Source organism: Lissotriton helveticus, chromosome 6 (assembly GCF_964261635.1).
Source record: "Lissotriton helveticus chromosome 6, aLisHel1.1, whole genome shotgun sequence".
Classification (NCBI taxonomy): Eukaryota; Metazoa; Chordata; class Amphibia; order Caudata; family Salamandridae; genus Lissotriton; species Lissotriton helveticus.
The window spans coordinates 1419813427-1419827681 of record NC_136067.1 but is presented as its reverse complement, the minus strand read 5'-3'; the positions used below and the strand labels follow the sequence as shown (position 1 = coordinate 1419827681).

The 14255-nt window shown below is 43.9% G+C and overlaps 1 protein-coding gene across 2 annotated transcripts in view; it reads right to left on the bottom strand.

Annotated features, from left to right (window-relative positions):
• ADGB (androglobin) overlaps positions 1 to 14255 on the bottom strand; it is a 1448570-nt gene that overhangs the window by 705871 nt on the left and 728444 nt on the right. For both annotated transcript variants that reach the window (XM_078649209.1, XM_078649210.1), the window contains exon 15: positions 13042 to 13171. In XM_078649209.1, coding sequence (XP_078505335.1) covers positions 13042 to 13171 — 130 coding nt within the window. The remainder of the gene's footprint in view (positions 1 to 13041; positions 13172 to 14255) is intronic.

Here is a 14255-nt window from a genome sequence, read left to right as displayed (position 1 = left end):
TCAGAGATGCCCCGGGGGAGGTGTCTAATCTCACGAACCGCTGGCGACTGCGCCGCAGGCATCAGGAAGTAATCCAGTCTAGACAGACTCCCGTGGGCCCCAGAGTGGAAAGTGTATTGAAGCTGAGTAGGATGCATAAGCCTCCAACAATCCACCAATCCGAACCTATCCAGAAACCCACCCAGCCACTGTTGGGCCAAAGGGGTTTCCCTAGGGGGGTGACGATCATGCAGACCGGAGAGCACAGAATTAAAGTCACCAGCTATGAAGAGAAGACTATCAGGGAGGTCCAACATCACACGGCCCAAATCGGAAAAGGTAGAGGTCTGTAGACCGGGGGGCACATAAACGGCAAACAAGGAAAGGGTTCGACCCTCATAGCGACCCACGAGGACGGCGTAACGCCCCCGATCATCAAGGATCACTTCATCAATAGCTAGGGGGAGGGAAGCTCGAACAAGGATACCCACCCCCCTGGAACCCGTGGTGAACCCCGAATGCGCGGCGAGGCGGTAGCCCCACCTATTCAGAGCACGACATGTATTGCCTACCAAATGAGTCTCCTGTAGAAAAACAATATCCGGAGACAAACGTCGTATACAGCGCATCACCACACCCCGCTTAATACGATCTCCCAGACCATTAACATTCCACGAAATAAACCTCAACCCGCTACCCCCCACCCCACACATCAACGCCGCAGCCCCCCTCCAATGAGCATGACATCAATAACATCATTAGCAAGATAAAATCGCCTTGAGAACACAACACAGAAACATCAAACTTCCCATCCACCCACCCCCCAACAATCAAGGAAACACCCCCCACCCTGCACCCCTGCAAGAAGCCAAAAAGCCACCCCAACATGCAGTGTGCCTGTCGCCCAAGAACCCCCTTTCTACAAAAAGACCCTGGAGGAGGAAAGGCTCTGACCCACCCGCCACCCCAACAAGGAAAATAACAAAGAAAACACTTAGACAGCAGAGGAACTTAGGCAAAGAATCCCAGAAAAAGTTACTGTACACGAGGACCCGGGCATAAGCAAATAGTTCAGCTCTCTACACCACCCTCAGCACCACCCGGGTGGGCGGCGGACTCAGCCGCAGGAGGTCGGTCCGGCAGGGAGTCCAGCCAGTCATTCACAGAATCAGGCCGATCAAAGAAAAGGGTTCGGTCATTGTACACAACTCGTAGCCTGGTCGGAAAAAGCATAGCGTAGTGCAGTCCCATGTCCCGGAGACGCTTCTTGACTCCACGGAAACCCATACGCTGTTTCTGCACCTGTTGTGAAAAGTCCGGATAAAAGTTCACCGTGGCATTCTCAAAGGCCACCGGGCCCTTCACACGTGATGCCTGCAGGATAGCGTCCCGGTCCCTATAGTGGAAGAGTTTCGCAACAATAGGCCTCGGCGGGGCGCCAGGCTTACCCTGGCCTCCCGGAACCCGATGGGCACGCTCCACTGCGAAGAACTTACTCAGCCCAGACGGAGAGAGGTAGTTCTGGATCAGGTCCTCAACCAGGAGATCAACAGAGTGCGGTTCTGGATTCTCCGGAACGCCAACCAAACGTACATTACAGCGACGTGCCCTGTTCTCAAAGTCCTCCAAGCGCCGGGTCATGAAATCGTTCACCCTACGGAGATTGCCAATCTCTGTCTGTATCTCCGAGACGTCTGCCGTGAGGCTGGATGACTTGAGATCCAATGACTTCACCTTCTCATTAGTTTTAGATAGGTCGGCCCGAATCAAGTTCACATCAATGGCCACGGTGTCGATTTTGTGGGCCAAAGTTTCATATTGTTGACCTATCGTTTCCTTCATGCCAGATATGGCGCCCATGATGTCATGCAGGGACGGTTCCGTTGATGCGTCCACGATGTGGTCAACCGCACTTGAGCCAGGCATGGCGGTTCCGGGGGACCCCTTCGCATGGGTGTAACGGTCCATAACGTTAGACTGGACCGGGCCCCCACGCAGGGGCGTCTTGGTCTTTCGTGTCTCTCGGTCCCCTCTGCCCGCCATGTCGGAAATCGCGTCACCAGGAGAGTCACTCGACCCGATGGAAGTGGCCGCAGGAAAGCAGGGCGTCGGGACCCAAAAGGCCGCTGCAAGGGTACCACTAGGAGAGGACCAGCCTGAAAGGAGAATAAGCCAGCCAAAGGCCCGACAGCCGTACCGTGCGCCAGAACCAGCCCAGGCCAGACTCCCCGGCCAGACGTCTCAGTCTGAGGCAGAATCGAAACCGAAACTTAAGAGGGGGACCCACAAGTCCAATCCCCCTGCCGTTGTTGTTCAACTCCAAGACGGCCAGAGAGCCTCACCCAGTCCCGGGCGCACCCCGAGGGCGGACCCCAAAAGTTCAAATCGCCGTATCTTCGGCGCCCCTGGTCCAAATCAACTTCCAAAAATCACAGGAAGATCAGCCCAGCGTCCTCTACATAAATCCTTGTGAAGAATCAGGATATGTTCAGGATATCATACCGGGAGTGGCGGGGGTCCGGAGAGCGCTGTGCTCACGCGGCCATCACGGATGCCCGCCAAGCTCCTCCTCCCAAGAATGCTTTTGAACAATTGAGACAGGCTCTCTGTTCTGCACCAGTGTTAGGTACACCTGATTACACGAAGATCTTAACATTGTATGTACACGAGAAGGATGGGTGCGCATTGTCAGTTTTAGTGCAGACACACGGAGACAAACAGAGACCCTGTGCATACTTCTCGGCGGTACTCGACCCTGTGGCTCGAGGATTGCCTGGATGTTTTCGAGCAGTTGCAGCAACAGCAGTAGCTATACGACAAAGTGAGGGAATAGTTTTGTCACACAAATTGTTGGTGTTAGTTCCCCATGCGGTAGATGCGTTGTTGAATCAAACGAAAACACAGCATCTAACCAGTGCCCGCCTAACAGGATATGAGCTAACGTTGTTGGCGCCGCACATCACACTAAAACGATGTGCGACACTGAATCCTGCTACTTTACTGCCGGATCCTGTTGCTGAGACCCAGAAGGAAGAACAACATGACTGTGTTTTTCTGACTGAGGAACAGACAAAGGGTCGTATCGATTTACAGGATACACCATTTCCAGATGTAGATGGGGAACTGTGGGTCGATGGATCGTGTGTGAAGTTACCAGATGGTACGACTTCCGCAGCTTATGCGATCACGACACTTAAGACAGTGGTAGAAGCAGCACAAATACCCCAGAAATCGGCCCAAGCAGCTGAATTGATAGCCTTAACGAAAGCATGTGAGTTAAGTGCTGGGCTATGTGTGAACATTTACACGGATAGTCGTTACGCTTTTGGAGTAGTGCATGATTTTGGCCTACTCTGGAAGGAACGAGGATTCTTGACTTCACATGGAGTGCATATCATGCATGGAGAATTGGTACGCGATCTCCTAAATGCACTATTATGTCCAAAGAAAGTAGCAATAGTCAAATGCAGTGCACACAAGAAGGTGGCGGACAAAATAGGACAAGGCAATGCTTTCGCAGATCACATTGCGAGAGAGACTGCTATGCTACAAAATAATTCCCCCATGTACGTGGTGAAATCACAAGCTGAACGGTGGCATGATGCTAGAGAAGAAATATTAGATATACAGAGGTCGGCATCTGAAGCAGAACTTGTGAAATGGGCCACTGAAGGAGTGTTGGATGATGAGGGCTGCTGGCGTAGTAAAGATATGGAGAAATGGAAATTACCCATGGCCTATCTACAAACAATGGTACAGATGACGCATGGGCTGGCACACATTGGAGCTCTCGCAATTACTAAATTGCTCACCCGGGTTTGGGAAAATCCTGAAATTGCTAATACGGCTAAGAGAGTAGTGCAGACCTGCCTGATATGTCTACAGCACAATCCTGGACAAGGGACTCATACTCCTAAAGGAGGGTTTGTTCCACCTACTGCACCATTCGAAGTACTGCAAATGGATTACATCCAGCTGGAGCGCTGTAATAACCTCAAGTATGTCTTAGTGGTGGTGTGTGCCTTCAGTAAATGGATTGAGGCTTACCCTACGAAAGACAATACAGCATTGACAACAGCTAAGGTGTTACTCAAAGAGTACTTCCCGCGCTATGGTGTTTGTAAGTTTATGTGGAATGATAATGGTCCTCATTTTATTGGGAAAGTAGTGGAGTACGTCCTGAAAGGATTGGGAATCAAGCAAAGATTCCACGCTGTTTTTCATCCGCAATCAGCAGGTTTGGTAGAAAGATACAATGCAACTTTGAAGCTGAAGCTAGCAAAGATTGTGGCATCCACATCTTTGAAATGGCCGGACGCTTTGCCTTTGGCATTGCTGTCTATCCGATCAGTGCCACATTCCCGATCTGGCCTCACACCCTATGAAGTGGTGTTTGGTAGGCCGATGAATATTTGGGGAGTTCCTAAACCTCGTTTGATACATGATGTGCCTTGTATAATGATGAATGACTATCTGGCACTATTAACAAATGATTTGCTTTCTATTCATCAACAGGTTTGAGAAGCGCTCCCTGATAACTCTACTGGAGAGGCTCACGATCTACATCCTGGGGACCACGTGATGGTCCGCGTGTTTGAAAGGTCCAGCAGTTTGGAACCGAGATGGCATGGCCCAGAGCAGGTGCTGCTGGCTACCCGAACAGCAGTGAGAGTCACCAATAAGAAACGGTGGATTCATTCCAGCCATTGTCGTCGTGTTTCCCCGGATCTGGTGAACCCTGTGGTGCTATCCGAGTACAGAAAGATTTTGGATGCAGAAAAGAGCCCAGCTGTTACGTCCGATGAATTGGAGGGAGCCTTCCCGGACCACACTGTTTCTGATGGAGTGAAGTACAATCTACGTCCCAGGAAATAATTTCTTTTTGCATTTTTGAAACTGGTTGGTGACCGCTCTGAGGTTTGTGAAACGGAAGCCGGGAATATCAAGGGGGGGGGATCAATTCTGTCCAGTGTAGCGACACCCGTCTTGAATCTCGGAGAACAAACCAACGGCAGCCTCAGTCCAGAACCATCGTTTTATTTTTTCTCTTAGTGTTGCTCTTGAACATTATTGTTTTGTGAACTATGGCATCTCCTTCGACACGAAAAGGGAGCATTCTTGGTGCTGTATTGTTCGTGTTGACTATAGTGGTGATTGCAGTAGTAGCTTGGACTATAGAACAATTGTTTCCTGCACGAGAACACTTACTGCCTACCACTCCAAGCCCATCCGAACACTTTCATTTTACTTTGCCCTATCATGAAGAGAGGCATAGACAGACCTATTTGAATAACAGTTTTATTCAGATTTTGCATCACACTCACAACATGACCAACACATCAAATTGTTGGGTGTGTGGAATGTTGCCTGGACACCAAAAGAGGGGAGGAACTCCACTCATTCCTCTCCCGTTTTCTCACAACGGTTCTTGTAATGCTTGGTATACTCTTCTTTTTACTTTACGATGGCCAACGAAAGGTGGACTACTCTTTCGATTGAACAAGATATGTTTTAATGACAAAGATGGTTATCCACAAGCTGAAGGAACTAAATTTGAATGGGAAGAGTATCGTCCGGACAATGTATCTGCACCTCGTGTTTATACGAATCAAAGACTTATAAATGTAACGAGCTTACATGTGATAACGGTTATTGATACAAAAGCAGATCTGTGTATCAGAAATAAAGGTACAATCCCTGTAGGCCGCAGCGAATGTAATATTACACTTACCTTTGATACGCCAAATGGAATTGCATTTGTAGCTTCACGTAATACATATTTCATTTGTGGAAATAAGGGATACCATCGTCTGCCACTGGGATGGTTAGGAACATGTTACATAGCTTTTGTATTGCCACCTGTATTTATTGCTCCTCCTATGTATCACAATGATTACGTTCTGTATCATGATTTTGTCCTAAACAGAGTTAAAAGAACATTAGATCTTGATGGAATAGACCAAACTGACACCACTTTACAGCAATATGTAGATTTCAATTTGGGTTTATTTTCATTTGTAGGAGCTGCACTGAATAGCAGAAAGGTAAGGCGGCTTACACGTGTGGTGGAAGCCGTCGCTAATGAAACTGCCTCTGCTTTGGGAAATATAACTGAAGAATTGCAAATTACCAGAATTGTGACGCTCCAGAACCGGATGGTTCTAGATGTTATACTAGCTGATCGTGGTGGAGCATGCCGCATTATCGGTAGTAGTTGCTGTGTGTACGTGCCAGATAATTCACCTTCTGTGTATGATTCGATTACGAAACTACATAAGATAGCTGCTGAGATCCACCCAGAAAATGGAACGTGGACCTTTTCTGGTTGGTTCTGGACCCTACTTAGTACTTGGGGTTGGAAATTATTAACCATTCTATGTATTTTTATTGGAGTATTATTTTCCCTTTGTCTATGTATTCAATGTGGCCCGACATTATGTACTGTATGTATTACAGCCTGTATCCCGTCCAAACGAGCTATTATTAAGCAAGAGGAACTGGTCAACGATGAAGTGCTGAAAATAATGGCCATCAACATTGATGATGAGAATCCTAATTACGTTCGTTATGAGGTAGCTTTTGCTAAACGCTAAAAGGGCCGTCTGTCGTGTTTTGGCAGCTCCTGAGTTAGCGTTTAGCTCAGCTACACGATCTTTCCGTTAACTTGGCCAAAATGTACGGGGGCCATTTTGAATCCTTCCGACTTCCATTTTGTATGAACACGCTGCCTCGTGGTCAGTGTGCCCTTTCGTCCTTTCTCGATATCCATGGTCATCTACTTTGCTCAGCAACAGGCTATTTTTAGTACTGGTCAAGCACACATGCGCACTATGCATTAACTGGTCATTCTTTAGGAATGTTAGCACAAACTGACCAGTGCTATTGGACTCCTCCACCATGCTGGCTGTGTTCCAAAAATGACCTTATATGTACCTAAAATGTGTAAACTTGTAACCGCCTACCTTTTTATTGTTATTAAACTGTATAAAAGAGGTCGCGCACCGATGTTCGGTGTGCTACTTCTTACATTGCCGAAGGGTGCTGTAGGAATGTACCACCACCCCATGGGGTTTTAATAAACTTGTCTTTTGCATTTTCCAGTGTCCGTGCCAACTTCTATACTAAGGCGTTCGAGAGTTTAGCAGAGTATGTAGGCCTGATTCGAACCCAACACCACAGTGGAGAAACACAAAGTAAGGATTTAAAATGTAATTCAGTGGCTGGGGTTGTCTAAACTAATAAGACTTTATTACTACCCATCGAAACTCTTTTTAGAAACTTTAGAATTTCGAAAGATTGGAAAAAACAATACGATTTAAGACCTACCGGTATGTCTTGTGCTTTGCTGTAGCTCCTTGATTCCAATTCATAGCTCACTGTGATATATTAGACGGATTGTGACTTATGAACTGAGAGTAACAAAATGATCTGTTATGCAGTAACCTAATGAGCAACCATGTAAAATACAAATTTGTGATCTGTATGTTACGTTTTGCTGTGCAGTAGGCACATTAACCCTCCATGCTACAACTGGGACTAGACAAAACACAAATATCTCCTGCAAGCGTATTAATCACCAGAGTTATCTTATCAATTTTATCCCTTCAAATTAGCTGCCAACACAAAGATCTCTGAAGCAATTGCCTTAACCCATAAAATGTTTTAGTATGAAATCTGTTTATGATCAATTTGGTAAGCTAGAACAGATTTACTGTCACATTTGCCCTTATTGACATGATTATGCCATACACAAGTCCACCCCCTTTCTGCTGCCACACCTTGATCCACAATGGAATTCTGGAGTAAGTCTTTCCATTTTCAGCACTGTCTGGACGCAATGTGGATTGCACACCACCAGGCTGGATTTCACTAAAATATGAAATACTTATCTTACCCTGGCCATGGGCTAATTTTGTTCCAGGCCCAAGTCCGCCCATTTCCCCTTCAGGGGCCACCTTTTTTGTGTTGCCATGCAAATAATGGATCTTGCCTTAATAAGGACAATGAATATCAAAGCCAGTGGTATTCAGGTCACAAACAAAGACTTGAGCTCTCCTAAAACCGACACAATTGTCATTGAATGACACTCACACTGACTTTTGAATATTGCCTTACATTTCATGTTTATATGCTGCTGTGAAAAATCTGAAGCACGAGATGACACCGCAACCAAAGCTCATCCACTCCCTGTAGGATATGGCTCCTGCTAGTAGGCTACATAGAAAGTGTATTGATGCCACAACAAGAGGAGCCACAAACACTACTGAAATGCTAAAAAACGAACTGATTATTAACAGTAAAGATTTATTACAAGTGGTGTCACTGAAAAACTGATAGGAATGGGTCAGAGTCAATCGCATGTCAAGGAATACTTAAATTATATTGTCTCCCAGCAAGTGGCTGAATCAGTCTGATCTTGTATCCACTTTCACTGATACCAAGCTGTTAGAAATCACCCTATTTCAATGCGATTTCTAACAGCTTGATTTCTATATTTTAAAATCATTCGCTTCTGTGCCTTTTCCTCATACCCTACCAATTTGGCAGTCACTGCCAATGCAACAGAAAGCCAACTGGGGTGGTTTAGAAGTTTCTTTCTGGGCGCGGCCAAGGCATGGAATGCCCTCCCAATTTCACTTAGAGGCAAAACGGAGTTGCTTGCTTTTAGAAAGGCCTTAAAAACCTGGCTGTTCAACACATAAAGTCCTGGTATCCTAATGTGCCTACAGGGATCATCATTTATAGCGCCAGGACGCCCTTGGGCAACAGTGCGCTCTATAAATATCTTTAACATTAACATTCACAAGTGCTTTAACCCCTCCCCTGCTGGTGACGGAACCACTCCGTCATCAGCTGTGGTCGCGCTGTGCTGATGACGGAGCGGTTCCGTCACGGCCCGTTCGGAGCGCCTGCGCGGCGCGGATTGAGCGGGCGGGGCTGTGACGGAACCGCTCCGTCATGAGCACAGCGCAACCGCGGCTGGTGACGGAGCGGTTCCGTCACCAGTATGCGCCCGCCGTGCGGCCGCCCCGCCCCCTTAGCACTGCGGCGGAATAGCCACCGCAGTGAAGGGGTTAAATAAACCATGCCTTTTCTTTAAATAATTTTTAGACAGAAACTACAAGTCTCATGCAAAATTCTCTTGACATCCGATTGTATTTTAAGCAATAATACTGATCCAGAATGCATTAAAAAAATGCAACATTCACAAGTTTTCCCCAAAACTCACAAGGGGAAACTGCCTCACCTTAATTATAAAAACATATTTTATTTTGATAATCATTACTTTCCCACGCAGATTAAAAGGTTTCATTTGTCATTGATACTTCCAAAAGAACCCAAAGACTACTCCAACTCCTTTGTAAAGGTTTCCTTAAATCCTCTCAACTTTTGAGTACTGACACTACAATATTTATTAAAATTAATAATTTGCTATGGATGCTAGAAAACGTTTGAGAGAGTACTAAGAATGGGATCCTGTCACCAGTGACCTACAAAACCTTCTGAATAGCCTTTTACATGGATTGATGTGAGTTCAGTGAGGAGGAAAGATGATGTTATCACATCATGCATCAACAAATGTACAGCTGGTTAAGCCACTACAAATGAGACTGTGACTGCAGGCTCCCATCAGAAGGGAGCCAAAGTCAAAGACAGAACAAGCACTGACAAAGCCAGTAGGTCCGGCGTTGGCTTCTAGCCTTTTGGAAATTCTTGTTTTGTCTTGCCATGTTTTTTGAAAACCTTTATGTTTCAGAAAGCTACCAGGACCTTATCAATCCAAGGAAAAACATTGGTTAAAAACAAAAATGTTGTCTTGGTCTCAAAAAGATACACATTGTATCTTGCAGAAAAATGTTCTATAAAAAATGTTCATATCATGGAACACTTTTCTGCACTTTAAAGTTCTCCCACTTAAAATAACGGCCGCATTTTTAAATTATAACCATAGTATTGTGCTACCACCACAGGGAGCTAGTGGCTTGCAATGTGTGAAGGAGACACTTGGGAGAAAATTAAACTGAAGAGTGAACTTTATGTCTATATGGATTCCATAAAACTCATCATTTAACTTTTCTCGTATTTCTAAGTGTTGTTTTTAGAAACAGCAGGCATCTTGCTGCCATTGGCCTGTAGACATGGTGCTATATTTATAACAATAAAATACAGCCATTTGTTTAAACGAAGAAACATGCTTCAAAAAACATTTAGAGTAATTGGCCTAATTGAAAGTGGAATTTTTTTTTTTAGACTTATTGTTTCATAAAAATATTTTTCTTCACTTTAAATTTCTCCCATTTAAAAAAAATTATTTGTTTTCATTTATAAATGTGGCACAGTGTCTACTGCCCACTGGGAGCAAGATGCCTACTGTTTGTAAATGCACCCCTTTGAATGGGAGAACATTAAAATGAAGAATTAACGTAATCTTTAAAGCAACATTCAGAAACATAATTTGTTTTCATGTCCAATATTGAGTTGAAAATAACTTTTATTTTACAGTTAAATACCACAGAGCTTCCGTTCATCACTTCTTGGCCCCAGCCTGGATCATAAATCTGACTGAGCACTACTCATACTCAGGTCCTCCTATCTGAAGCCTGATGACAATGTAAATAAAAATACAACCTCCCCTAAACTTTAAAAGGGACATGTGATCCTGTGCTGATTTAGAAATTAACTAAAGGCTGTGAGCCACTATGAAGGTGTCTGCAAGCTACTGGTAGCTCGCAATCTACTGTTTGGAGACACCTTGTCTAGTAGCACTGACTATAAACACAGTGCCAGAAAAGACTTTCAGAAGCAGGTAATAATCAATCCAGTATCTCCAGTGAAGTATAAAGCATGCCACCTCGTTGGGAGTTGATTTCACGTCCTTTTAAATAGGAATTTCAAGTGACAGCAATCTACATGGATCTATATATGTTGATTCTCTATAGTGGTCTTCTTAAACACTGATCCCATGTAGTGTCTTCTACAATTCTTCACGAACATTACACATTTTGGTTTAATCTACAAACAAAGTGTCACTGCATATCCAGGGGAGAGAGGGCAGTAGGCGCTTTCATTTAAAAATGGTACATCGTTACGCAACACCACCCAACATCATCATATCTCAGAAACAATGATCAAGGGATTGTTTCTAAGATTGTCAAGCTCACTGAGGCAAAAACACACAGAGCTCTTTAAAACTGCATATAGGCAGGGAAGCAAAGCCTGTCCACAACTGTCGAAATTACTTTAGTTTCAACACAGGCTTAAGAAAACAGTGGATTTTAAGTTGATCTGTCCTTGGTTATTACATTTAACGTACTAGTGTCACTTGTATGTGGAGGTGGTTTGATACTATATCAAATATGCCTTTGTAAGTCTTTGTTATAAAACAAAATGTTGAATGCCAGTATATAGGATCATTGCAGACATGGGGCAACATGCCCTGAAGCACTATTGTAGTGGAATGATATTCCAGTCTGGGGTTAACCGAATCTGGTACTTCCCCATAATGTGACGAAGCCAAGTTTTGCCAAATGCCAAGTATGGTAAGATTAGAAGGATGCAAGTAGACACCCCTATATGGAGAAGGATTAAAAATCCATTGCACGAACAGCAGCTTCTGTAAAATAGAGCTGGAGGCATTGCTTCTATCCATAGGTAACAAAATGACTCCTGGTCACGCAAAGCCTTTAAAAGTGATAAACATGAATTCTATGTGTTCACATTTAACTGCTATTACAGATATATTACCCAGAAAATGTCTATGAGTAAGAAGTGTATGAAGCGCCTTCCCGCGCAGCAGCGGGGTAGGAGCCCAGGCACCTAAAGGAACAAATAGAGCGGTTCTTATTAGGCTGTTTGAATCAATGTAAACATGAGGGCTCTGATGGGTGTACTGATGTTTCGTGGACAGAATAAGTATGTGGGTTGTCTACAACGCATGTTTTCTTCTCTCGCACTGTGAAATGTGACGGTAACTTTAGGGAATCTACCTGGCAAGCTATGAGGGACAAAAAGGCCACAGTCTTTGCATGAGCCAGATCCTGCACTCCACCCTTTACAGGCAGTCGTGCCCTGTTGCGAACAGCCTCTGTCTAGGCACAACAGGAGGTGGCCACAGGAGCTTATTTACAGTCAGGTCGATGCAACAGTTGAAGCCTTTGGGATGACTTCGGCTCTTCCGAGTGAATATTCAAATCACATGTCTCCACTACTTTGGTTCGCAGAATATGGTATTTTGGCCCACATGCATCAACATTGCCATTTGCGATTCCTTATTAGCGAAAAATAAGGATTCGCTAATAAGGAATCGCAAATGGCTATGCATGAAGAAATCGCAAAAAAAATAGCCATTTCTTAAAATTCCTTAATTGCGAATCGCAATCAAGGAATACCTCCCCATTCATTCCTATGGGCCAGAGGCCCTTAGGAATGAATGGGAAGACATTCTCAATTTGCGATTCTCAATTAGAGAATCGCATATTGAGAATGCAATTTCAAGGGTGCCAGGGTGTCAAAAGGACACCCTGTTGCACCCCTGAAATCTGCCTATAAGTACAAGGGCATGTGTGTGTGTGTGAAATGGAACTTTGAAATATGCACTTTAGTGCATTTTTCAAAGTTTTTGCAAATTACCATGAAGGTCATCTTCATGGTAATTTGCTCCCCCTATTAGCGAAATCGCTAATTTTTTTAGTTTGATGCATTTACATTTGAGGAATCTCAATTTGAGATTCCTTAAATGCAATCGCAATTTAAGTAATCGCAATTTTGCGATTACTATAATTGCGAAAAGTACAAAATTATGATGCATCCCAAAAGTTCAAATTGCATTCGCAAACGCCCGATTTTTGCAATTCGCACCATTTGCGAATGCAATTTTCCATGATGCATGTGCTCCTTTGTGTCAAGCCTCTGAAAGGTCAGAGAATTGTAATGAGCGTTGGTTGAACCAAGGAGGCACACATTTTAGGCTATGAGAATATTTGAGATACAAAACGACAACATGGTGATATGATATATTTCTGGTTAGATTAAAAGAAACCAAGAGAACGTATGATTACTTACTGAAAACACTTGCAGAAAATGTCATAGTCAACCCAGGCTTTCGTAGGTTTAGGTTCAGGCGCAGGGGAGTCCGGCTGTTCAGCTTTCTCCTGAGAATCAGCACCAGAAACTATGCTTTCAATGGCATTATCTGAATGGGTGGGACAGAAAGTATACATTTGTCATGTGAAACGATGTATAGCTGGTCCCGGCGGAGTACTTTGCTAACAGCCTCGCAATGCAGACTGCACAAAAACTGCCCACAACTCTACAATAAAAAGACAGATCCCACACAAAGCGAGTGTTAATTATCCTTTTATACTTCAGGAAACTGCAGGTGCTGTGACTAACTGATTATTAACAGAAATATACCTGGCAATAAGCACTTTTGCATCTCCAGTTTTTGTGCACTACTATAGAAGCAGTTAAAAAGAGCCAGTGGAGAAAGGTAATCAAGGCATTAATCGGTGACTCCTCTCTGTTAATTCACATCTATCACAACTAACACGCGGTTTTCTAAGATAAAATTGGAACACAGGCATGAAGCTGAAACAATGAATGAAAACACCTTCACTAACAAGGCAGAGTAAAATTCCTTCTATATGACTACAGAATATACATACTAATGCGATTAAACTCAACCGCATCCTGCTGCAAACACCACCAGATACAGATTTCAACTGCCAAATGGTTGAGGTCTTCTCCAGAATACACACAGAAGAAAAAAGAATTTCATGCCACTCTTTTCATAATATATTAGCACAAAATATAATGTCGATTTGAATATTAAAACTGAAATGGAGTTTTGAGATTGTCAGTTGTGCAAGAGGTGGTGAGATTTCAGTCAGGTGACATGATATGTGAGAATAATAATGTTGATAAAACGTTATTGCAATCTTGTTCAAATACCATTATGAATCAGAATTAACAGAATATTTTAAATAAACAATGCAATAAAAATAACGGTAAAGAAAACACATATTGTATAAAATGCCATTGCGAGCCTTTACTCAAGACTTCATGAAGCTATGAGTGTGCCCTAGATAAAAACACCGCCAATCACTGTTATAGTTACCCAGTGGGTTCTTTCCGAATGACTTGCTTCATAAATCTAGCTACTCCAATACAATCCCTGTTAATATTCCGAGGATGACACAAGACCATGGCTGTGGAATTTAATGTAAGTATCTTATTTCTTCACCCCACCTCCTCACAATGCTAAGAAGCTTGATGTT